Source organism: Salmo trutta, chromosome 15, assembly GCF_901001165.1.
Source record: "Salmo trutta chromosome 15, fSalTru1.1, whole genome shotgun sequence".
NCBI classification, from domain to species: Eukaryota; Metazoa; Chordata; class Actinopteri; order Salmoniformes; family Salmonidae; genus Salmo; species Salmo trutta.
In genome coordinates, this window is record NC_042971.1 from 15,252,764 (window position 1) to 15,278,926 (window position 26,163).

Here is a 26,163-nt window from a genome sequence, read left to right on the forward strand (position 1 = left end):
CAGTTTTGAATTCCCCGTCATGGTCACATGACAATGAATCCCAATACCGGGATAAGATCCTGCCCCCTGGCCCCAACAGGTTTTAACCTTGGTTGCAATAATGAGAGGAAGATGGGCACAAGAGAGGTGTGGATATAACATTACAGTACTTTAAGATAAGATCAGTGACAATAATTAACAAGGTATAGAAGGTGCTTTTTACTCTGCGAATGAAGTGTTCTTTACCTCCTTGATATCCATCATATGTCTTTGCCAAACATCCCTTTGGATCCACAGCATTGGAGCACAACCATAACCTTTCTCTCACCTCAAACCTCTTGACTGCTCACTCTTCTCTGTTCGCTTTGGCTTCACCCACCAACAGACTTATGGTTTCTTTCACTGACAGCCATTTGCAGTGTGACTATCGCTTTGCATTGAGTTAATTTATACAGCTGCGTGTAGACTGTGTATTCCCATAGGACAGGACACGGGGTCAAGAACTCTGCTGTTACTGGACCAAAACCATAGTGCTGACTGTCATAGCAACATTATATCACGAGTCTTGCAAGGGATTACAAGGGATACCGAGAAAGCTTTACAGCTAACTTTACTGGCATTTCTTATTATTTTATATCTTTTTTTCTCCCCAATTTCATGGTATCCAATTGGTTGTTAGTCTTGTCCCATCGCTGCAACTCCCGTACGGACTCGAGATAGGTGAAGGTTGAGAGCCGTGCGTCCTCCGAAACACAACTCAGCCAAGCCACACTGCTTCTTTACACAATGCCTGCTTAACCCAGATGCCAGCCGCACCAATGTGTCAGAGGAAACACCGTACACCTGACGACAGTGTCAGCGTGCATTGCGCCCAGCCTGCCACAGGAGTTGTTAGTGGGACAAGAACATCCCTGCCGGCCAAACCCTCCCCTAACCCGGATGATGCTGGGCCAATTGTGCGTCGCCCCATGGGTCTCCCGGTCGCGGCCTGCTGCGACAGAGTCTGGACTCGAACCAGATCTCTAGTGGCACAGCTAGGCGAAAGTCCACTTAGACCACTGCACCACTCAGGAGGCCCCAACTTTACTGGCTTTTAATTTGTTGTAAGACCACTAGTATGACAGGTTTGAGAGAAAAGGCCCCTTCTCTCTGCGAGGAGTCAAATACAGGCCCTTCTAAACAAGCCCATCTATAAATCCGAACTGTACTTTGGAGAAGACGCCACCAGTGTTTCCTATTGCATGGGCCTTGTGATGTGATGGTCCAGTAGTAATTTTCCACCAGTGCAGGAAGTTGGATGCTCCAAACAGACAGTGTCGACATCACCAGTCCCACTAGCCATTCAGATACCTGCTTGCTGCCCACATAAACCTAGTTGATTCTAACTCTGGTCTGTCTGTGTGTAGAAGATGTAAAACAGAAATATTGTATTTGTGAAGTCTGTCTATTCTCCAAAACAAAGTGAAGAAATCCGTCCATCTATTCTCCAAAACAAAGTGAAGAAATCCCTCCATATATTTTCCAAAACAAAGTGAAGAACCCCCCCGTCTATTCTTCAAAACAAAGTGAAGAAATCACTCCATCTATTCTCCAAAACAAAGTGAAGAAATCCCTCCATATATTCTCCAAAACAAAGTGAAGAACCCCCCCGTCTATTCTTCAAAACAAAGTGAAGAAATCACTCCATCTATTCTCCAAAACAAAGTGAAGAAATCTCCCCCCTCATCTATTCTTCAAAACAAAGTGAAGAAATCTCCCCCCTCATCTATTCTTCAAAACAAAGTGAAGAAATCTCCCCCCCTCATCTATTCTCCAAAACAAAGTGAAGAAATTTCCCCCCCCCCCCCCCCAGTTCTGACACTGACAATCCACTCTAGGCTCGTAAATTTAATGTAATAGGAAATGAACATTCCTCTTTAATCTAGGAGCACTGTTGTTCTCTTTGACTCCAGGACACGTAGCATATGTAGCCTAGCTACCCCATCGAGAAATACCATCTGCTGAGTGTATTTCTAATAATTGGCAAAGCCAGTCCTTTTAGGAATTGCTGAATTATACAAAATGTACAACCCTCCCCCTGCAGTGATGTTGTTTTGTATGGTAGCATGTGTTTAACTCCCTGCGTTGTTGACACACTGCTTTCAGATGGAGCTTCTGGATAAGTTCCCTGTGGAAGGAGGACAGAAAGACCCCAAGCGCAGAATCATCCCTTTTCTACCAGGTAAGAGTTAAAACACACTGCTACTGGCTGACACTCCCAGCTCATTTGATGCTGTAAGGATGGATGGATGGTAGGCCCCTTACTTACCCTGGATGGTTGGAGCTGGCTAATGTTGGTGAGCAAGGAAAGGCAGGAAGCAGAAGATCCAGTACAAGGTTTTTATTTTAAGGCTCTTGGAGCAGGTGCAGGTATTTATAAAATATACAAATCATCCAACAATATGCCAGGCTCAAAGTAAATAAATTGATCAAATAAAGCAAGTCAAATGAATTTAAACGACTGAAGATCAGTCTGACTGGCCCCTAGAGCTCAGAAAAACCCTAACTAACCCAAGCAGAGACTGGCTGCCATCTTCCTCCCCCATAAAGCTCTACACCTGAGCATTTAGAACCTGACAGAGACCAGGTGACAAGAAACACTTGTAATCGAATGCATTTTGTCAACCTAAGCCAGTAAACACTTAGAAAAGTAACAACTCTACAGCTTAGATACTATAGCCTGTACGATACAGAAATATATAGAATACTTTTAAAGAGCTCGACTAGAGCGGAAACCCCCCCCAATTAGTAATGGAGTGTCTTCTTAATAAGCAGACCATGGTCACCTGCACATTTGGTGCCATACCCATCCGCATGCTACAAGACAGATCTCACACAAACGTTTGTAAGTACTGCTTTAGACTAGCAACATAACTAATATACGTTCTGATTTACTTATGTCTTCTATAATTTAGATTTAAGGTTTAGAAATGTAGACTAGATCAAACAGGTAACACACTCAACCAAAATGTATTGATTTGGTGATGTGCCCAAGCAATTATATCACCATGTATACTGTGAAATGGGACTTGTAAGGAAGCACAGAGTTCACTTTCTAACAGGTGCCATTATGCCTAAGCATCCAAATCAACAAAGCAGCAGAGTTAAGAGAATTAAGAAAGTACGAGCTGCAACATTGCACTCTGTGCAATACACCAATGGAATCCACACCCCTCATGAGCACACTATTTCCTTTACCAGAGCACAGTTTTATTTTTGTCTATAAACTGATTAGCAAAGTAAATTGCTACTCATTTTAGTTCCTCCAATACTGTCCATCAAACACTTTAAGCACGAGGTGACAGATTGAATTAACACTTGGCGCACTTATTAGCAAATCTTGAAACAAAGCCTTTAGTGTCTCATGCGAGTAATCCATGTGAGGTTTAGGTGTGAAGGCCTCGCCTCGAAAGCCCTACTACTGGCCCCTCCCCTGCTGGCTTTGGTAAGGGGGTGTGTGTGGAGGGTAGCAAGGTACTAGGTGAGCTGCCGGTCTGGAACGCATTGAGGGATCGCACACAGGGCCAGGGACTTCAGGTGCTCAGCTGTGTTTGTTTAATGAACTCTGAAAGGAGAGAGACAGAACGAGAGAGGATAACACCGTAAGAGGGAACGACACAGACATTAAACTAAACTGTTTTAAAGTCACCATTGGCCTCCAAGCGATTTCCTTCCTCTAAGGCAACTGAGTTAGGAAGGACGCCTGTATCTTTGTAGTGACTGGGTGTGTTGATACACTAGCCAAAGTACACTAAGGCACTGCATCGCAGTTGCTAGCTGTGCCACAAGCATGGCTCTCGACCTTTGCCTCTCCCGAGTTGGTACGGGAGTTGCAGCGATGAGACAAGACTGTAACTACCAATTGGATACCATGAAATTGGGGAGAAAAACGGGTTTTGGTACCCTTCCCCAGATCTGTGCTTCGACACAATCCTGTCCCAGAGCCCTACGGACAATTCCTTCGACCTCATGGCTTGGTTTTTGCTCTGACATGTACTGTCAACTGTGGGACCTTATATGGACAGGTGTGTGCCTTTCCAAATCAATTGAATTTACCACGGTTAGACTCCAATCAAGTTGTAGAAACATCTCATGGATGATCAATGGAAACAGGATGCGCCAGAGCTTATTTTCGAGTCTCATAGCAAAGGGTCTGAATACTTATGCAAATAAGGTGTTTTTTTTGTAATACATTAGCAAACATTTCTAAAAACCTGTTTTCGCTTTGTGATTATGGGGTATTGTGTGAAGATTGAGGATTTTTTTTTTTAATCCATTTTAGAATAAGGCTGTAATGTGACAAAATGTGGAAAAAGTCAAGGGGTCTGAATACTTTCCTAATGCACTGTAGCTATGTAGAGGGGTAAGTAAAATAGTACTGTGCCAGTGTGTAAAAGAGCAAATCAATTTACTGGGTAGTAGTGTCATGTGTTAACTGTGACCTGATCTTGTTGAAGGCCTAGATGGCAGTGGGCAGGAAGGATTTACTTCATTTTGAGGTAAATTTATTTTATTCTGACAAACACAAATAGATCTTTAAACACACACAAACTACCTAGGTCATCATTCCTAAAAGTTTACTGACAATTCCATAATTTTAGCTAATTGATTGTGATCATTAAAGTCCACTGTATTTCTCGCTGTGTTTGTCAGCCCTTACAAAAAAAATAAACTTAAAAAAAAATCATGAAAAATTCACGTGAACATTTTATCGGACACGTGACATGTTGTCGGACACGTGGCGTTTCACGTTCATTTCTCAGATTTTAACCCCTCGAATAAAAAAAATACATAATAAAACTCATTTATTTTCACATGATTATTTTCACCACTTCCAGCTACATCTGTTCTCCCATCCAGGGACCGACCCTGTTTAGCTGCAGAGGCAAACCAGAACTGGTTTGCAGGGTGCTATGTTGCTGGAATGAATGTGCCACAACTTCATTACTGGAATGAATGTGCCAAAAAGGCAGCAAACGCAAAAGGCCAGGGCAACATAAAAATATATTGGAAAAATAGCTGTAAAGAGGGAGGAGTAATTTAATTGTGTTTTATCTTTAAATATAATTTTTCAGCATCCATTTAGAATTCATTTGCTTTTGCATTTAAAATTATTTCCTTGCAACATTGATTTGCTGTCAATACTTTTGGGTTTATGTTTTTCAATATTTTGTTTGCAATATAAATAATTGTTCTCAACTTTAGAAGTGTCGCTAGATATTAAAATGGCGCACAAGTAACTCACTAGAGGATTGCAACCTATAAATAACAATACTCTATTAAAAAGGGGTAGCGGCAATCCTTAATTTAAACATTTTAATATCTAGAGAAACTTCTAAAGTTGAGAACAATTATTTAGTATTGCAAATGAAATATTGAAATCCAAACATAATCCCAAAAGTATTGACAGCAAAACAATGTTGCAAGGAAATAATTTTAAATGCGAAAGCAAATGATTTTTAAATTGATGCTGAAAACATTATATTATAGCACTTCTGGTTTACCGGCACAGTTCTGGTAAAAAGCTGAGGGATGGGGCTGGAGAAAGGCAACCACTCAAATCCATAGACTACACTATGGCTGCAAGAACTGACCATCCATGATATACATTTTGTGAAGCTGCAATTCATGTGAGGTGAAAACGTGTTATTCTCCTCACATGTGAAAAGGTGTGAAATCTACATTAAATACATGTGAAAATATTGTTTGACATGTGGAATTTAAGATCAACATGTGAAAACAACCATTTCACAAATTGAACATCTTTTTTTGAGAGGGAGTGTCTGTGACACACAGCTTGCAGTTAGTGTACACCTGTTGTTTTACGAAGCATGTGACATAACGTCTTGATTTTATTTGAGTGCTCCATGGTGAAGACCACCTTTGATCCGGTGCTGGCCACCAGATCCATGAGTATGCACACTTCACCATCTTACCCTAAGGGAAAAAACATGTTTTAGTTTTTAGTCTTATTTATTTGGGTACACAAGTAAATTGGTCATGGAGACCCAAATGTTTTTTTTTTAAAACATTCATTTTTATTTAAAGAGCACATAAAGAACATGTATCATAAATATACACAACTTCTCTTTACTGTCTTTACTAAGGAGCGTTGTTACATTCACATGTTAAGGGTACATTTATAGAGCAAATATTTCAAGAGTCCGAATAAGTATACAATTTGGATTAAGTCACACAAAAACAACAAACAAACAAAAAGCCCATGAATTGCATAATAAGATCCATACTATATGACAGGAACTCTGACCAGACACCTTCATACCGATGTTGCAAGATTGCTGTAATTCTCTCCATGTCAGCAAGTTCCCTGCATAGACCTGACCACATATCTTTTGAAGGTGCATGTTCATTTTTCCAGCATTTTGTTACACATTTCCTTGCTGCTGCTAAAATATGATCTATCAATTTAAGTGGAGAGGATTTGGAGTGTATCCACAGGAACAATACCTATTTGTCCACACTGCCTCGAGACCCAAATGTTTTAAACACACACAGGGACTTTCTGCCTCTTCACGTGTGTGTGTGTGTGTGTGTGTGTGTGTGTGTGTGTGTGTGTGTGTGTGTGTGTGTGTGTGTGTGTGTACAAGTAATCTCTCTAAATGAATTAACACAAACGTGTTAGCTAATTTGTTGTATGGGATACAGCAGGAATGAAAAATACCATGGCTGGTGAAATAACCTAGTCAGTGAAACATTTAGGCTAGCTAGGTGCTTTTCTTCAAACTGCAAGCCTGTCACTCCCACAACACTAACATTGACCTATCTTGAACAAATACAAAGTAGATGCAGGTAGTCTGATCGTTATAAAGTCTGGCTAACTAATGCAGTTGTGTACTTAGCTAGCTTACCTTAATTCTATTTGAAGATGATCTCTCAATGACGAGGAAATATAATTGGATTCCTCACTTTGTTGACCATCTTTGGGACCACTCATAAAATAATAATTGATTGCCAGTAATTCAGAGTGTTAGCTAGCTAAATCAAACATTGCTATTTATATGAGAAGTCAGTATATATCATCTTCAAAGATAATTGATGACTGAGAAAGCAGGAACTGGAAGACTGCATGTACTAGGCTACTATTGGATGACATGAGCCCAATCTGAATTATCACCCCCTCAACGATTTAAAAGCAGTGGATTGGTGTAAGTATTGGTAGACATTTCATCTACGCCTATCTAATACTATTACATCTTTGAGGTGAATGAAGGCAAATGGAAAAGGCATAGCAAGAAGTGGAATGCGGCTCAAAAAAGGACTAAAGATGACCAAAGCTGCCTCGCTTCCAACAAGTTTACGATGATATCGATTGCTTGCTACTTCAAATCGAAATAACCAGCCTGATTTCATTGATCCGTAGCATGTTATCTTGAGCGGGCCAAGTCAGCTGCAACACTCACAAGAGGAAGTTTGAGCTAGTGTTTCCGCATTGGATTGGTCGTGCTAGCTAACATGTCAACCTTGGAAATGAACCATTTCCCTGCAGTGTAAGCATTTCTCCTTCACCAAGATAATCCATCCACGGGACAGGTGTGGCATATCAAGAAGCTGATTAAACAGCATGATAATTACACAGGTGCACCTTGTGCTGGGGATAATAAAAGCCCACAAAATGTGCAGTTGTGTCACAACACAATGCCACAGATGTCTCAAGTTGAAGGAGTGTGTAATTGGCACGCTGACTGCAGGAATGTCCACCAAATCACATTTTATTTGTCACATACACATGGTTAGCAGATGTTAATGCGAGTGTAGCGAAATGCTTGTGCTTCTAGTTCCGATAATGCCGTAATATCCAACGAGTAATCTAACCTAACAATTTCACAACAATTACCTTATACACACAAGTGTAAAGGAATGAATAAGAATATGTACATAAAAAAATATATGAATGAGTGATGGTATGGAACGGCATAGGCAAGATGCAGTAGATGGTATAGAGTACAGTATATACATTTGAGATGAGTAATGTAGGGTATGTAAATGTTTAAAGTGGCTAGTGATACATTACATCAAGATGGCAAGATGTAATAGATGGTATAGAGTACAGTATATACATATGAGATGAGTAATGTAGGGTATGTAAACATTATATGAAGTGGTATTGTTTAAAGTGGCTAGTGATACATTTATTACATCAATTTTTCCATTATTAAAGTGGCTGGAGTTGTGTCAGTATGTTGGCAGCAGCCACTCAATGTGAGTGATGGCTGTTTAACAGTCTGATGGCCTTGAGATAGAAGCTGTTTTTCAGTCTCTCGGTCCCTGCTTTGATGCACCTGTACTGACCTCGCCTTCTGGATGATAGCGGGGTGAACAGGCAGTGGCTCGGGTGGTTGTTGTCCTTGATAATCTTTTTGGCCTTCCTGTGACATCGGGTGGTGTAGGTGTCCTGGAGGGTAGGTAGTTTTCCCCCGGTGATGCGTTGTGCAGACCTCACTACCCTCTGGAGAGCTTTACGGTTATGGGCGGAGCAGTTGCCGTACCAGGCGGTGATACAGCCCGACAGGATGCTCTTGATTGTGCATCTGTAAAAGTTTGAGTGTTTTTGGTGACATGCTGAATTTCTTCAGCCTTCTGAGGTTGAAGAGGCGCTGCTGCGCCTTTTTCACCACGCTGTCTGTGTGGTTGGACCATTTCAGTTTGTCCGTGATGTGTACGCCGAGGAACTTAACTTCCTACCGACTCCACTACTGTCCCATCGATGTGGATAGGGGGGTGCTCCTTCTGCTGTTTCCTGAAGTCCACGATCATCTCCTTGTTTTGTTGACGTTGAGTGTGAGGTTATTTTCCTGACACCACACTCCGAGGGCCCTCACCTCCTCCCTGTAGACTGTCTCGTCGTTGTTGGTAATCAAGCCTACCACTGTAGTGTCATCTGCAAAGTTGATGATTGAGTTGGAGGCGTGCATGGCCACGCAGTTGTGGGTGAACAGGGGGTACAGGAGAGGGCTGAGAACGCACCCTTGTGGGGCCCTAGTGTTGAGGATCAGCGGGGTGGAGATGTTGTTACCTACCCTCACCACCTGGGGGTGGCCCATCAGGAAGTCCAGGACCCAGTTGCGCAGGGCGGGGTCGAAACCCAGGGTCTCGAGCTTGATGACGAGTTTGGAGGGTACTATGGTGTTAAATACTGAACTGCAGTCGATGAACAGCATTCTCACATAGGTATTCCTCTTGTCCAGATGGGTTACGGCAGTGTGCAGTGTGATTGCGATTGCGTTGTATGTGGACCTATTGGGGCGGTAAGCAAATTGGAGTGGGTCTAGGGTGTCAGGTAGGGTGGAGGTGATATGGTCCTTGACTAGTCTCTCAAAGCACTTCATGATGACGAAGTGAATGCTACGGGGCGGTAGTCATTTAGCTCAGTTACCTTAGCTTTCTTGGGAACAGGAACAATGGTGGCCCTCTTGATGCATGTGGGGACAGCAGACTGGGATAAGGATTGATTGAATATGTCCGTAAACACACCAGCCAGCTGGTCTGCGCATGCTCTGAGGACGTGGCTGGGGATGCCGTCTGGGCCTGCAGCCTTGCGAGGGTTGACACGTTTAAATGTTTTGCTCACGTCGGCTGCAGTGAAGGAGAGCCCGCAGGTTTTGGTAGCTGGCCGTGTCAGTGGCACTGTATTGTCCTCAAAGCAAGCAAAGAAGTTGTTTAGTCTGTCTGGGAGCAAGACATCCTGGTCCGCGACGGGGCTGGTTTTCCTTTTATAGTCCGTGATTGACTGTAGACCCTGCCACATACCTCTCGTGTCTGAGCCGTTGAATTGCGACTCTACTTTGTCTCTATACTGACGCTTAGCTTGTTTGATTGCCTTGCGGAGGGAATAGCTACACTGTTTGTATTCGGTCATGTTTCCGGTCACCTTGCCCTGATTAAAAGCAGTGGTTCGCGCTTTCATTTTTGCGCGAATGCTGCCATCAATCCACGGTTTCTGGTTTGGGAATGTTTTAATAGACGCTGTGGGTACGACACTTGCTAATAAACCCGCCCACCGACTCAGCGTATTCGTCAATGTTGTTGTTTGCCGCAATGCAGAACATATCCCAGTCCACGTGATCGAAGCAATCTTGAAGCGTGGAATCCGATTGGTCGGACCATCGTTGAACAGACCTGAGCGTGGGAGCTTCCTGTTTTAGATTCTGTCTATAGGCTGGAAGCAACACAATGGAGTCATGGTCAGCTTTTCCGAAAGGAGAACGGGGGAGGGCCTTATATGCGTTGCAGAAGTTAGAATAGCAATGATCTAGGGTTTTGCCAGCCCTGGTAGCGCAATCGATATGCTGATAGAATTTAGGGAGCCTTGTTTTCAGATTAGCCTTGTTAAAATCGGCAGCTACAATAAATGCAGCCTCAGGATATGTGGTTTCCAGTTTACATAGAGTCAAATGAAGTTCATTCAGGGCCATCGATGTGTCTGCTTGGGGGTGGGTATATGCGGCTGTGATTATAATCGAAGAGAATTCTCTAGGTAGATAATGCGGTCGGTATTTGATTGTGAGGAATTCTAAGTCAGGTGAACAGAAGGACTTGAGTTCCTGTATGTTGTTACGATCACACCACATCTCGTTAATCATAAGGCATACACCCCTGCCCTTTTTCTTACCAGAAAGATGCTTGTTTCTGTCGGCGCGATGCGTGAAGAAACCAGCTGGCTGTACCGACTCCGATAGTGTGTCTCGAGTGAGCCATGTTTCCGTGAAACAAAGAACATTACAGTCTCTGATGTCTCTCTGGAAGGCTACCCTTGCACGGATTTCGTCTACCTTGTTGTCAAGAGACTGGACATTGGCGAGTAGTATGCTCGGGAGCGGTGCGCGATGTGCCCGTCTACGGAGCCTGAGCTGTTGCCAGATAATTAATGTTAAATTCTCTACCATAAGCCGCATCCAACGTAGTTTTAGAGAACTTAGTGGTATGTCCAACCGGTCTCACAACCACATGTAACCACGCCAGCCCAGGACCTCCACATCAAGCTTCTTCACTTGCGGGTTGGTTTGAGACCAGCCGCCCGGACAGCTGATGAAACTGGGTTTGCACAACTGAAGAATTTCTGCACAAACTATCAGAAACCACACGAGGGAAGCTCATTTGCATGCTCGTCGTCCTCTCCAGGGTCTTGACCTGACTAAAGTCCAGCGTTATAAGCAACTTCAGTGGGCAAATGCTCACATTCGATGGCCACTGGCACACTGGAGAAGTGTGTTCATCACAGATGACTCCCAGTTTCAACTGTACCTGGCAGATGGCGTGTAAGGCATTGTGTGGGTGAGCGGTTTGTTGACGTTGTGAACGGAGTTCCCTATGGTGGCAGGTATAAGCTACGGACAGTGAACAGAATTGCATTTATCAATGGCAATTTGAATACACAGAGTTACCATGATGAGATCCTGAGGCCCATTGTCGTGCCATTCATCTACCGCCATCACCTCATGTTTCATCATGATGATAATGCACGGCCCCATGGCTCAAGGATCTGTACACAATTCCTGGAAGCTGAAAATGTCCCAGTTCTTCATTGGCCTACATGCTCACCAGACAGGTCACCCATTGAGCATGTTTGGGATGCTCTGGATCAACTTGTATGACAGCATGTTCCAGTTCCCGCCAATATCCAGCAACTTCGCACAGCCATTGAAGAGTGGGACAACATTCCACAATCAAACCTGATGAACTCTGTGAAGGAGATGTGTCGCACTACATTAGGCAAATGGTGGTCACGCCAGACACTGACTGGTTTTCTGAATCACTTCCCTACTTTTTTTTGTTTTTTTGTTTTCTAAAGGCATCTGTGACCAGATGCATGTCTGTGACCAGATGCCTATCTGCATTACCAGTGATGAGAAATCTATAGGGCGTAATGAATTTATTTAAATGACTGATTTCCATATATGAACTGTAAATCAGTAAAATCTTTGAAATTGTTGCATTTATATTTTTGTTCAGTGTACATTAATAAACGGTTAAAAGTAGGGTTCCTCAACTGGCATCCTACGGGTTGAATTTGGCCCCCCAAGTGCTGAGCAAAACATTTTTATTTTTTTGGACATAAGACTAATAACAGCATGATTTTAATTTAGGAAATCTGTTACAAAGTATACCCACACATGTCTACAGTATGTGACTGTATACAAATGTAAGCAAGGTTTGAAATAGTTTGTCAAATATATCAGTTTGGGCTTCTTGTGGTCAATTTGCAGTCTACAAATTAAATGTAATTGCAGTGCTGTCGGAAAATATTCTGATCGCTTGACTTTTTCCAAATATTGTTACATTAAAGCTGTCGTGTCTTTGGCTATGCCGGATTAAGTGATATGACATGCTAACGTATAAAATTATTTCTCTGTAATTAATATTACCTGATTAAGCTAATCATGTAAATGTAATTAACTAGAAAGTCGGGACACCACGGAAGAACGTTTATAGAGCCGTTATCTTCCGAATAAACTCTTAAAATACTTAGTAATATTTTACATCGATAGCAGTCAATATTAACCCTTATCTTATTTTCAGTCTCATAATGAAAGTTGTAAATTCTTGGCTATCTTCACGAACCCTGGCTAACAAGTTGAATCAGCAATACAAAATTGGGTTTAATTATTTATTTACTAAATACCTAAACTAATCACACAGAATTACATATACACAGAATACAAATGATGTCATACAGAAAATGTCCTGGTGGACGGAACCTGTATGAAAGCTGGTTACACAAAGGAAAGGGGGTTGGGCTTGAATGAAAGAGCGGGAAGATTTAGGAATGAAGAAACAACAGCTATGCTATCGTAAATACATTATCTTATGCATTCTAAATTACCGCCCATTTGGAAAAGGAAAATGCAATAAATATTTACTCTGAGCTGCTCTTCGGTAGATTGGTCGTAGATGCTGGCCGGGTTGGCCAACAGATCTTCCTGTACTCGGAAGAATGTCTCTGGTGGTAAATTGGATACGTGGTGGTATCTTCGTCCGTCTGTTAGACTGGATCCGTCGTCCGTCCTTTCCTAGCACACGTCTACAGCGGCCGCTGCTAACTCAACGGCTAGGAAGTAGCACTTCTGTAGTGAATAAGCTCAAAGTTCATACCATAGCTCACGCCTAGGTTGGCTTAGTTGACATGTGTGTCCTTCTAACGTAGAGGCTGCAGACCTCACGTACTGGAACAACGTGGTTATCTTTTCGTCAAAGGCTTATATAGTGGAGAGGGGGGAAGGATGTGTTTCATTGTTTATAACCCCTCCTCTTCACAGGGGTGGGCCACTGATCAAGCAGGGCACTTTCCTTATGAAAACCCAATTCTCTCATTTGGAAGCTAAAATTACATTTAATCTCCTAACAAACAATTTTAATATCAAACATTTCAATTGCATAACAATTCCATGTGACTCTGATAACTAGAGGGTGTATACTTTCCCAGGTACAGTTTATGTCGTCCTGTCATCAGTCATAATGTCTCAGATGACAACGGAACTGACATCCATACTCATTACGTTCCAAAGCATATTTCCAACTGGTTTTATTACCAAAATATGGTTCCTTTTCCCCATTTGTTTGATGTTCCCAGACTCTCTATATTTAACACAGGCTATTCAAGTCCTTCAGTAGGGTCAGAGAGGGGAAGGGAGAAAGGTATTTATGGGGGGGTCATAAACCTTACCCACAGGCCAACGTCATGACAAAGCCTTATTCTAAAATGAATTAAATAAATATATTTCCTCAGCAATCTACACACAATATCCCATAATGACAAAGTGAAAACTAGTTTTTGGACATTTTTGCAAATGTATTGAAAAACTAAAAGATCCGGCCCCCTGACCATCCGCTCAAGAACATATCTGCCCGTGGCTGAATCTAGTTGAGGATTCCTGGTTTAAAGTATCCAAAAATAATCCAAAACTAAAATGTAGAATTTCTTATTTTTCCCCAACAATGAACGGTGCCGATATTGGAATGGTTATCGTATGCCGCATCACGTCAACATCTAGGCCTGCTGTTTTGAGTTGTTGGTCTCCCTTGAATGAAATGTCATTGAAGTGAGCAGCTCAAAATTATTTCAGGTGGTTCCCATTTGAACTCCTATGTCTAAATCCTCCCTTCTCCGCCCACTCGTCTTTCAGAACGAGACCGGAAAGACATTCTGTTAGTCTTTGACATCCTGCTATGTGAAGCTGTCTGGCAGGGTCTAGTAGCCTCTGATGAACTTCTGCTGCTCTTTGAGAACTGTGGCATGGCCCGATTTGCACAGCAAATTTCTGTCTGCACTCACGACCACATGGTCAGGGAAACAGTTGCAGACCAAATGGCAAATCTGGTCGACTCAGACCAAACCAACAAGACACGGAAGTGGTTTTCCTGTCAGGACTTAGTTTGTACTTCAAGGCCTCTCATTTTGTTTTCACTTCTTTGGCCTCTTAGGATCAGAAAAGTCATTCTGTGGCGTCTGCAAAATGTCTGCTTAGTGTTTTCCCCCCCTCACTGTGGTTATGATTCAGCATACGAGTCAGCAGTCGACTCTTCAATGTTGTGAATGAGATCAATTGAATCAATGTTGACAGAGGATCTAATGATGAATGTTTGTATATCCAGGCTGTCTGACGACCTCAGTGACTGTCACAGCACAGAGCTATGTCAGCTTCCACACAGCTTAATTTATTCATATCAGGAGCCAAGGCAAATTTGCTCTTAACTTCAAAATAGCAGCTACACAAATGGCGCCATGGAACTGAATAATTCCATGGAACTGCATAAATTGTCTCTATTAAGAACCTATATTTATGTAACACTTGTGTAGCCTATGTCATTTGGTCATGCCTCTCCAAAGAGAATAACAAAGTATTTTGTACTTAAGTGCTGTGTACCAGTAAACAAAGCAGGCCATTATACAGCAACATGGGAAGTGGCTGTATGTTATCAGTCAGCATCTGGAACCCCTGTAATTACTTAACACACATACCATCTACCCTCTCCACAGACATGCCTCTTTCCAGCACTCAGCCCCAAACGCAATTCAATAGCCCAGGGGTTCACAAGCTTTTTTGGACTCGGGACCCCTTTTGTGATGGCAAATTCATCAGGAACCCACTTAAAATCATAACCCAACTCTGACTTGAGTGTGATAAAAATAGCATACAAGGAGTTACACTATGGCTGCTGCAGCGCATGGCCGGACTAACAAAGTCTCAGGCCTTGGGAAAGAATATTAAAAGAAAAGTCCTAGTCTTCGTGTCAGAGAATTTTGCAGTTCATGGTAATATCCCAATTCTACACATTTTGCCATGGGACAGCAAGACAATTTAGCAGTTAAAGCTTAAATTAGTGCAACTTTTTTTTGGGGGGGGATACAAGAAGTATTGACTTGAAAACTGAATCATTTATGGAGTACTGTGGATCCCTGTGAGCCTCCCAAGCCCTGATGTGCATCTAAGGGTAGCCTCTAGTGTAGATTAACAATATTACATTGTATTGTACCCTCTAAACTTGTTCTACAGACCCCTTGGCCAAATTTGTATAATCTGTTGTTGCCAACAACACATTTTTAAAAGACACTATTTCACATGACAGTTTCCTGTGGCTGCCCTGGGTAGGTATTGTGTTGAGTAGAGGACTTGAAGTCGCTCTCTGGGCAATAAAAGCAGTTTTATACCCCGCTGGCCGTCACAGATTTGCCATGAAGTCTGCCTATCTGGCCCAGCCTTGACTCTGAACTGTAACAGACATTTTATTTTCCCCTAAAAACAGACCTTTCATCGAATGCACCCATGATCATGTGGAACATACAAAGAGGGCAGTTGTTGAGTCGATTTTCCCCTTGACCCCAGAGAACTTGGAAAAGTGTCAAGAAAGCTTTCTATTTGAGGACTGAGAGTGAGAATAGTGGTCAACTTTCAAGTCTCCTGACTCAGTTTTAATAAACTGTTCTGGGAAAGTGTCTGGACTGTCAGCAAGCCAAAGTAGAGAAAATATAATTCACACCTTTAAGAGGAGAGAAGGGGGGGGGGATTGTGCATGTAGCTGATGTCAATGGAGTGCTATCAGCCACATGAAAACCACATCTTTTGTGTTTGATACCATTGCAATTACTCCATTCCAGCCATTATTATGAGCCGTCATCTCTATTTTATACACTCGTCAGCAACGGATATGGCTGAAATAATACGTACGGTACATGTGCACGCACAGTGCATTCGGTAAGTATTCAGACCCCTTCCCTTTTTCCACTGTTACGTTAAATTATTTTTTCCCCCTCATGTACACACAATACCCCATAATGACAAATTTGCTATGAGACTCAATTGAGCTTAGGTGCATCCTGTTTCCATTGATCATCTTTGAGATATATTTCTACAACTTGGAGTAAATTCAATATATTGGACATGATTTGGAAAGGAAAACACCTGTCTATATAAAGGTCCCACAGTTGACAGTGCATGTCAGAGCAAAAACCAAGCCATTAGGTCAAAATAATTGTCCGTAGAGCTCTGAGACAGGATTGTGTGAAGGCACAGATCTGGGGAAGGGTACCAAAACATTTCTGCAGCATTGAAGGTTCCCCAACCACAAAGTGGCTTCCATCATTCTTAAATGGAAGAAGTTTGGATCCACCAAGACTCTTCCTAGAGCTGGCTGCCCAGCCAAACTTAGCAATCGAGGGAGAAGGGCTTTGGTCAAGGAGGTGACCAAGAACCCGATGGTCACTCTGACAGAGCTCCAGAGTTCCTCTTTGGAGATGGAAGGACAACCATCTCTGCAGCACTCCACCAATCAGGTCTTTATGGTAGAGTGGCCAGACCAAAACCACTCCTCAGTAAAAGGCACATGACAACCCACTTGCAGTTTGCCAAAAGGCACCTAAATGACTCAGGCCATGAGAAACAAGATTCTCTAGTCTGATGAAACTACATGAGATTTTTGGTTCCAACCGCTGTGTCTTTGTGAGACGCAGAGTAGGTGAACGGATGATCTCCGTATGTGTGGTTCCCACCGTGAAGCATGGAGGTGGTTGTGTGATGGTGTGGGGGTGCATTGTTGGTGACACTGTCAGTGATTTATTTAGAATTCAAGGCACACTTAACCAGCATGGCTACCACAGCATTCTGCAGAGATACACCATCCCATCTGATTTGTGCTTAGTGGGACTATCATTTGTTTTTCAACAGGACAATGACCCAAAACACACCTCCAGGCTGCTTAAGGGCTATTTGACCAAGAAGGAGAGTAATGGAGTGCTGCATCAGATGACCTGGCCTCCCCAATCACACGACCTCATCCCAATTGAGATGGTTTGGGATGAGTTGGACCACAAAGTGAAGGAAATGCAGCCAACAGGTGCTCAGCGTATGTGGGAACTCCTTCAAGACTGTTGGAAAAACATTCCAGGTGAAGCTGGTTGAGAGAATGCCAAGCATGTGCAAAGCTGTCATCAAGGCAAAGGGTGGCTACTTTGAAGACTCTAAAATATATTTTGATTTGTTTAACACTTTTTTGGTTACTACATGATTCCATATGTGTTATTTAGTTTTGATATCTTCACTATTATTCTACAATGTAGAAAATTGTAAAATAAAGAAAAACCCTTGAATGAGTAGGTGTGTCCAAACTTTTTACTGGTACTGTGTGTATATATAGTAGTCTGGAGACTGAGGCAGTTGATGTCACCCAGGCAGTTGATGCCACCAGTCATATTATATACTGACCAGGATGTAACAATTCCAAAAGGAAGGGCAGAAAGTGTATCAGCGAATGAAACATTGTCAGCAGTGGCGGAGCTGTGGTGAACACAGTCAATTCATTGCTCTTGCCTCATGAACTGCATCCCACCCTGTGAGTGAGTCTGTCGTCACCACCTCGCTCGAAGACACTAACCCTAGGGAAGTGCCTGATGCAAAGATCGAGAGGGTCTTCCAGTGACGGAGAGCCGAGAGACAGTCTGTGGTCAACTTAAACCTTTTGATTGTGGTGCAGACGTGGACACAGGCAATGGAGCAGTTACCCAACGCTCAGTAGTCCTAGTGGTAGTACCAAGATGGACGCTATCAACCCCAGCACTAGGTGACACGTTTTGAGCGTGACCGAGCACCCCCTGTTGAACAGGGAGAAGCACTGTCAGAATGACGTGATAAGGCCGTCTGAGAGCGTGGCCGTCCGAGAGCGAGAATCCATCTTGACCCCTAGGTATTCTATTCTCTGTGATGGCACCAAACAACTCTTTCTGGTTGATCTTGAACCCTAGCTCGTTGAGGTGGGTTACAAGAGAAGCCGTGTCTCCTACCACTTGCTCCTGTGTCGGGGAGCAAGGCATGTAATCGTCGATGTAAGCAGATACTCTTAGTCCCTTGATTCTCAGGGGTGCTAGAGCTGCCGCTACACACTTGCTGAACATTTGGGTAGCGAATGTTAGCCCCAAGGGGACAGCGAGGTATTCGTAGGCTTTTCCTTGAAAGGCAAACCTGAGAACTCCTGCATGTCGACAGAGTACTTTGTGCCCTCAACTTTCCCCACTTTGTTACAGCCCGAATTAAAAATGGATTACATTGAGATTTGTCACTTCCCTACACACAATACCCCATGTTAAAGTGGAATTATGTTTAGATTTTCTTTTAGAAATACATTTTTTTTAATTAAAAGCTTTAGTATTCAACCCCTTTGTTATGGCAAGCCTAAATAAGTTCAGGATTGAGAGTCTCATAGTGCGGCTCACAATTGGCCCACAATTGGCCAAATGTGCTTAGCAAATCACAAGTTGAATGGACTCAATGCGTGCAATAGCTAGAGTTTTTTTTTAAATAACTACCTCATCTCTGTACCCCACACATAATGATCTGTAAAGTCCTGCAGTTGAGCAGTTAATTTCAAAACAGATTCAACCACAAAGACCAGGGATGTTTTGCAATGCCTCGCAAAGGGCACCTATTGGTTTGCAAAAAGGCACTTAAGTAAAACTTCAAAAAAATATGGCAAAGCAATTTAGTTTTAGTCCTGAACACCAAGTGTTATGTTTGGGGCAAATCCAATACATGACCAAGTACCACGCTACATATTTCCAAGCGTAGTGGTGGCTGCATCATGTTATGGGTGTGCTTGTAATCGTTAAGGACTGTGGAGTTTCAGGATAGAAACAAAAATAAACTGAATGGAACTAAGCTCTGGCAAAATTGTAGAGGTTCACCTGGTTGTCTGCTTTCCACCAGATACTGGGAGATGAATTAAACTTTCAGCAGGACAATAACCTAAAACACAAGGCCAAATCTGCACTGGAGTTGCTTATCAAGAATACAGTGAATGTTCCTGAGTGGCCGATTTACAGTTGACTTAAATCTGCTTGAAAATCTATGGCAAGACCTGAAAATGGTTGTCTAGCAATGATCAACAAACCATTTTATAGAGCTTGAAGAATTTAGAAAATAATAATGGACAAATGTTGTACAATCCAGGTGTGCAAAGCTCTTAGACTTACCCAGAAAGATTCACAGCTGTAATCGCTGCCAGGGGTGTTGAATAGTTATCTAATCAAGATGGTGGAAGAAAAATGCTAACATTTGTAAAATAAATAAATAAGAATGTTTAAAAAAAGAGCAGTTGTGTCAAAAAGGACAATTAAATTCATTATAATCCCACTTTAACAAAATATGGCAAATGTCAAGGGGTGTGAATACTTAAGGGACTGTATATGAAAATAAGCGTTGTGCAGGTCGACTGAAGTGAACCAGTTGCCTTGACAAATAGAGCGAGACCGCACATTGAGCGAAAGCATACGGAACATGTACACTCAGAAAGCTGTTGAGGATCCGTAGAGCCAGAATGGGGTGCCCCCCTCCCCCCTGGAAGTACTGGGAGTAGGAGCCACAATGGCTCTATTCCGCTGGTATTATTCTGAAAGACCCTTTGCTTAATAGAAAGGATATCTCCTCTGGTATGCGCCCTGAGTCGCCAGTTGCTGTTGTCATCAGGACCCCGTTAAAAGCGGGAGGCTTCATAGCAAACTGTACCCCTTTGTGACTGTTGACAAGACCCAGGGGTGGACTGCACATCTGTGCAAATTCCCTTCTCTTGCAGCGAGTTGCCCGCTAGTCAGATGACTCTCGCTCACCAGTGGTGCCAGAGCGCTTTTTTGTTGTATTCCCTCGGCAAGACGCTTTAATGTGACAGAGACTTTTATTACAAAGGGCAGCGTTATAACACTGGGATTTGGGGATAGTTCATAGTAGCGACAGAGCATTTGTCTTCCTGCCTCAGCTGCTGTGAAAGTGTTGAGGGGAGAGCTGTAGCACGGGGGCCACTTGGGTGTCGAGTTGTCCATTGACCAGAACAAATGTGACCAACCTGATAAGAGCATCTATATGCTCTTATCTAGCCCTGTTTCTAATAAAATAAAATAAAGCTCTACAAATCTCACTACTCCCATTCCCCCCACCCAAAATACCACCCAAACCCCACCCCCATCCAACCTTTCTGACCCTGTCAAACAAACTCGCCCTTTCTACATCATCGAATTCTGAGGAGAGCTTCAGGAGCATTAGAGAACTCTTCACAAGGAAGAGAGGTGAGAATGACCAGAGGTGGTGTGAGCCCTCTCTGTCTCCAACAGACGCTGTGATTGGTACTTCAGTTAGAGAATCCGCTAGAGCGAATCCCCATAAAGTGAAATATCTAAAAGATATATTTCAAATGGAACTTAATACTTTTTCGGAGGCCTATTTGTATCCATTTCTTGTTATTGTTGGTGACTTCAAACCCAGACCAGCCGGTGGCCATATTTGTGGCTGCGTGATAAGGACCATATATTTTAGATGTCATCCACTATATTTGATCATGAATTCATGACAAGACACAAGAAGGCTAAACTATTCACATTGCACTTAACTACTTTCATTGTACTTTCAGAGTTGGGTTATTTATGAGGCCAGCCACTGTATTAGCCTGCTAGTAGGTCTGCATTCTAACGGAATGCACTACAGTCTCTACACAAGCCCACTGTATGTAAGCCTACTCTTACCATTCCAAATATGCCATGAGATCATTTGCTGTGAGAAAAGTGAATCAGTCTCTATTAGTATTTGTCTTTACGTGTCTACACAAGTCCACTCAATATAGCCTAGCCTACTCATTGTTCTTCATAGCTGTAACATACGTTATGCAGGCCTGCTGTTACCATTCTAAATGCACCATAAGATCATGTGTTGTTTAAGTGATATTGCCCTCGAAGCCGTTGTTTGGAGGATATACTGTATTGGCAGGGGTATTGTTGTTGGCAAACCGTGCCAACATCAAATCAAAATCAAATCAAATTTTATTGATCATATACACATTTGGCAGATGTTATTGAGGGTTTAGCGAAATGCTTGTGTTTTAGCTCCAACAGTGCAGTAGTATCTAAAAATTCACAACAATACACACAAATCTAAAATTAAAGAATGGAATTAAGAAATTTATAAATATTAGGTCGAGCAATGTCGGAGTGCCATTGACTAAAATACAGTAGAATAGATTACATTATATATGTGAAATTAGTAAATCAGTATGTAAACATTTATTCAAGTGACCAGTGATTCCCTGTCTATGTATATAGGGCAGCAGCCTCTAAGGTGCAGGGTTGAGTAACCGGGTGGTTGCTGGCTAGTGATGGCTATTTAACAGTCTGATGGCCTTGAGATGGAAGCTGTTTTTCAGTCTCTCGGTCCCAGCTTTGATGCACCTGTACTGACCTCACCTTCTGGATGGTAGCGGGGTGAACAAGCCGTGGCTCGGGTGTTTGATGTCCTTGATTATCTTTTTGGCCTTCCTGTGACATGGGGTCCTCTAGGTGTCCTGGAAGGCAGGCAGTGAGGCTCGGGTGGTTGATGTGTTGGGCAGACCACACCACCCTCTGGAGAGCCCTGCAGTTGTGGGCGGTGCAGTTGCTATACCAGGCGGTGATACAGCCTGACAAGACGCTCTCAATTGTGCATCTGTAAAAGTTTGTGAGGGTCCTAGGGGCAAGCCAAATTTCTATTGCGGTTGTGCCTTCTTCAGCACACTGTCTGTGTGGGTGGAACATTTCAGATTGTCAGTGATGTGTATGACACTGTGGTCCCGTCAAAGTGGATAAGGGCGTGCTCCCTCTGCTGTTTCCTGAAGTCCACAATCAGTTCCTTCATTTTGTTGACGTTGAGGGAGAGGCTATTTTCTTGGCACCACTTCGCCAGGGCCCTCACCTCCTCCCAGTAGGCTGTCTCGTCATTGCTGGTAATCAGGCCTACCACTGTTGTGTCCTCTGCCAATTTGATGATTGAGTTGGAGGCGTGCATGGCCACGCAGTCATGGGTGAAGAGGGAGTACAGGAGGGGGCTGAGCATGCACCCTTGTGCGGCACCTGTGTTGAGGATCAGCAAAGTTGAGGTTTGTTTCCAACCTTCACCACCTGGGGGCGGCCCGTTAAGTCCAGGACCCAGTTGCACAGGGCAGTGTTCAGACCCAGGGCCCCGAGCTTAATGATGAGCTTGGAGGGTACTATGGTGTTGAATGCTGAGCTATAGTCAATGAACAGCATTCTTAGATAGGTATTCCTCTCGCCCAGATGGGATAGGGCAGTGCAATGGCGATTGTATCATCTGTGGATCTATTGGGGCAGTATGCAAATTTAAGTGGGTCTAGGATGTCAGGTAAGGTAGAGGTGATATGATCCTTAAATAGTCTCTCAAAGCACTTCAAGATGACGGAAGTGAGTGCTACGGGGCGATGGTCATTTAATTCAGTTACCTTTGCTTTCTTGGGTATAGGAACAGTGGTGGACATATTTAAGCAAGTGGGGACAGCAGACTGGGATAGGGAGAGATATGTCCGTAAAAACTCCAGCCAGCTGGTCTGCACATGCTCTGAGGATGCGTCTAGGGATGCCGTCTGGGCCGGCAGCCTTGCGAGGGTTAACATGCTTAAAATGTCTTACGTCGGCCACGGAGAACGATAGCCCACGGTCCTTGGGAGTGGGCCGCGTCGCTGGCACTGTGTCATCCTCAAAGCATGCGAAGAAGGTGTTTAGCTTGTCCGGGAGCAAGACGTCGGTGTCCCCAATGTGGCTGGTTTCCACTTTGTAATCCGTGATTGTCTGTAGACCCTGCCACGTACTTCTTGTGTCTGAGCCGTTGAATTGCGATTCCACTTTGTCTCTGTACTGACGTTTTGCCTGTATGATTGCCTCATAATATTTGTATTCGACCATATTCCTAGTCACCTTGCCATAGTTAAATCTGGTGGTTCACGCTTTCAGTTTTGTGCGAATGCTGCCATCTATCCACGGTTTCTGGTTTGGGTAGGTTTTAATAGTCACAGTGGGAACAACATCCCCTATACATTTCCTGATAAACTCAGTCATTGTGTCCGTGTATACGTCAATGTTATTGTCAGAGGCTACCCGGAACATATCCCAGATCAAACAATCTTGAGGCATGGATTCTAATTGGTCAGACCAGCGTTGAATAGACCTTAGCACGGGTACTTCCTGTTTGAGTTGCTGCCTATAATTTTCTCGAGGAAATCTCAGTAGTCCCAGACCACATAGACAAGTCCCAAAGATGCCTATAGACAGCTGTCGGTGGGGTTTCTCTGAACAGCTCTTACCCATCACAGCTGTTACCCTCTCAAACTTGTCAATGGCTTCTCCTGTCAGTGCTCACTATCTGTAGATCGACAGGTGGTGGTGGACTGAACCCCTAGATAACGTTATAGATCGAAAAACTCTGCTCACACAGAACTGGTTGGGGTATTCATTCAGACACACACTTCTTTCACATCATACAGAAACCCTATATAACGTTATACATCTTAGGTTTTCACACCCACAACACTCCATGTGCATCTTCAACGATTCTCTGTCATTACATCCTATGCAACATATGTTTCTTCAACGGTTCTTGCCGCTACTTCCTATACATATAAAACAACACCCCATGCTCAATAACACCTCGTGCTATTACTAGTATTTTCTATTTTATTTAACGTTTATTTAACTAGGCAAGTCAGTTAAGAACAAATTCTTATTTACAATGATAGCCTACCCTGGTTAAACCCTAACCCGGATGACGCTGGGCCAATTGTGAGCCGCACTATGAGACTCTCAATCACGGCCGGTTGTGATACAGCCTGGAATTGAACCAGGGTCTGTAGTGACGCCTCTAGAACTGTGATGCAGTGCCTTAGACCGCTACGCCACTCGGGAGCCCAGAGTAGTACTAGTAGTCCCATACTACGATGGGCGGTGGTGGACAGAACCCCTAGCTAACGTTATATATCGGAACTTATTATCCAAACACACTCAGTAGTCCCAGACCACAGTGGTCCCAGACCACATAGACAATTCCCAGAAATGCCTATAGACAGCTGTCGGTGGGGCTTCTCTGAACAGCCCTTACCCGTCTCAGTAGTCCCAGACTACGTTAGCCTCCCAGAGACTATGGTACCTTTCTAGTAGTCCCAGACCAAATAGACGTAATTTCATTTTTATGTTTAATTTATTTTTGTAATAATTTTCATACAAATTTATTTCAATTGACGTACTGAAATCAGTTGCCATGTCCCTCAATTGTTCGTGGATTATGTGTCTCCTCCTGGGCAGTAAGGGTCTGGTCTGGGTGGGTCCTTGTCGTCTTTTGCTCAGATGGGAATTTCTCTCATGCTACATAATATGGGCCACCAGTTTTCCTCACAGACCCTCACTGGAAAGCTCTGCAGGCACCAAACTGTTGTGGAAATTACCACCAGGGACACCTGGAGTCAATATTAAAGGAATCATTCTTTATTATTAGCATGCTGAAGAGGTTCCAACAAACCATAGTACACTTCGGTTGGGAGCTCTGCCGGGGCAGTCCCGTTAGGTCTCTTATATACAGTTTACACAGACAAGTTATAATTGCATGTTTTACATTATTCATTATGCATCATCATTAACGTGTGGTTCCTGCATGTGACCGACCAATACCTCAAGAGGCTTCTTCTCTCTAAGCTGAGACCTTGAAACTGAGAGACCCCTTTTGGTTCTCAATGCAATGTTCTGGGTGTACTGCCAAATTGCTTATACTGATAGTGAGGATTCCTCCCAGGCACGATCAATCAGTCACTTGCACGAACCAAGTCTAATAGATTATAGAAAAGCACAAACATAACATTTTCCTTCACAAGTGAATACAGTAATCTGTAAAAACTGACTATTGCAGTTATGGATTATTTATAATTGTTTGTCTGCTTGTATAATTGGTACTGTGAATCCACACCATGCAAATACTGATTTATCATACAGTTCGAGTATGTACTATATATAACGTGAGACCATGGTTGAGGACAAGGATAAGAGGGGAGGCTAGAGGGCTTCGTATCTTTGTAAGACATGTACATTAGATCCTAAAGACTGTTGTTTTTTTTCCTTCCAGGGAAGATCCTGTTCAGGAGAAGCCATATCAGGGATGTGGCCATGAAGCGCCTGAGGCCTATCAACGAGTACTGCAGGGTGAGTAGGCTCTGACTGAGACCACTGCTCAGCTGGTGGGGCAATTCAGGGGTATTACATCTTCCACACTCACTCGTTATGGACGACACAACAGTATGACCCAAACTTGAACCCCTAAAATCTCCCATGGGGATGTAGCCTGGAGAGGAACCTAAATCTCAGGTGTTAGGACATTAGCACTGTGGTAGATAGAGCTTCAGACTAGAGCGAGGGGTTTGCATTCATGATCCTGCTGACCAGTTTACCTCACTGATAGCATGGCAGTCAGAGTGAGACTGTTTTGGATTCCTTACACCCTCACATCTAGTTCCACTGACCTGTTATAGCCATTCGGTTTCTCTATACAAAGACCAATGCACTAGCAATGTTAAAAACATGCATATCTTATATGTTTATCATTACCTACTGGGAAATTTACGATAACAAAATCAGTCATCCTCGAAAATATGATATTTTCTTCAGGAATTAGACATTGCGGAAACTGAAGGCAGTCTGGAACATGGCTGACAGAGAAAATAATTCCATCTGGAAAACAAAGCAGCATAGTTGCAGAGTCTGTGTTTAGCTCTTTGGTGGAAAAGCAAGAAGAGAATTGGGGAATCCATCTCTGTCACAGGCGGTAGGGATGCTGTGGTATCTCTGTTCTA

General features: G+C 43.2%; 1 protein-coding gene across 4 annotated transcripts in view; it reads left to right on the forward strand.

Moving 5' to 3' along the window:
• LOC115148538 (SH3 and PX domain-containing protein 2B) overlaps positions 1 to 26,163 on the forward strand; it is an 88,350-nt gene that overhangs the window by 23,472 nt on the left and 38,715 nt on the right. For all 4 annotated transcript variants that reach the window (XM_029690498.1, XM_029690501.1, XM_029690499.1 and 1 more), the window contains exons 3-4: positions 2,125 to 2,200; positions 25,440 to 25,516. In XM_029690498.1, the coding sequence (XP_029546358.1) occupies positions 2,125 to 2,200; positions 25,440 to 25,516 (153 nt within the window). The remainder of the gene's footprint in view (positions 1 to 2,124; positions 2,201 to 25,439; positions 25,517 to 26,163) is intronic.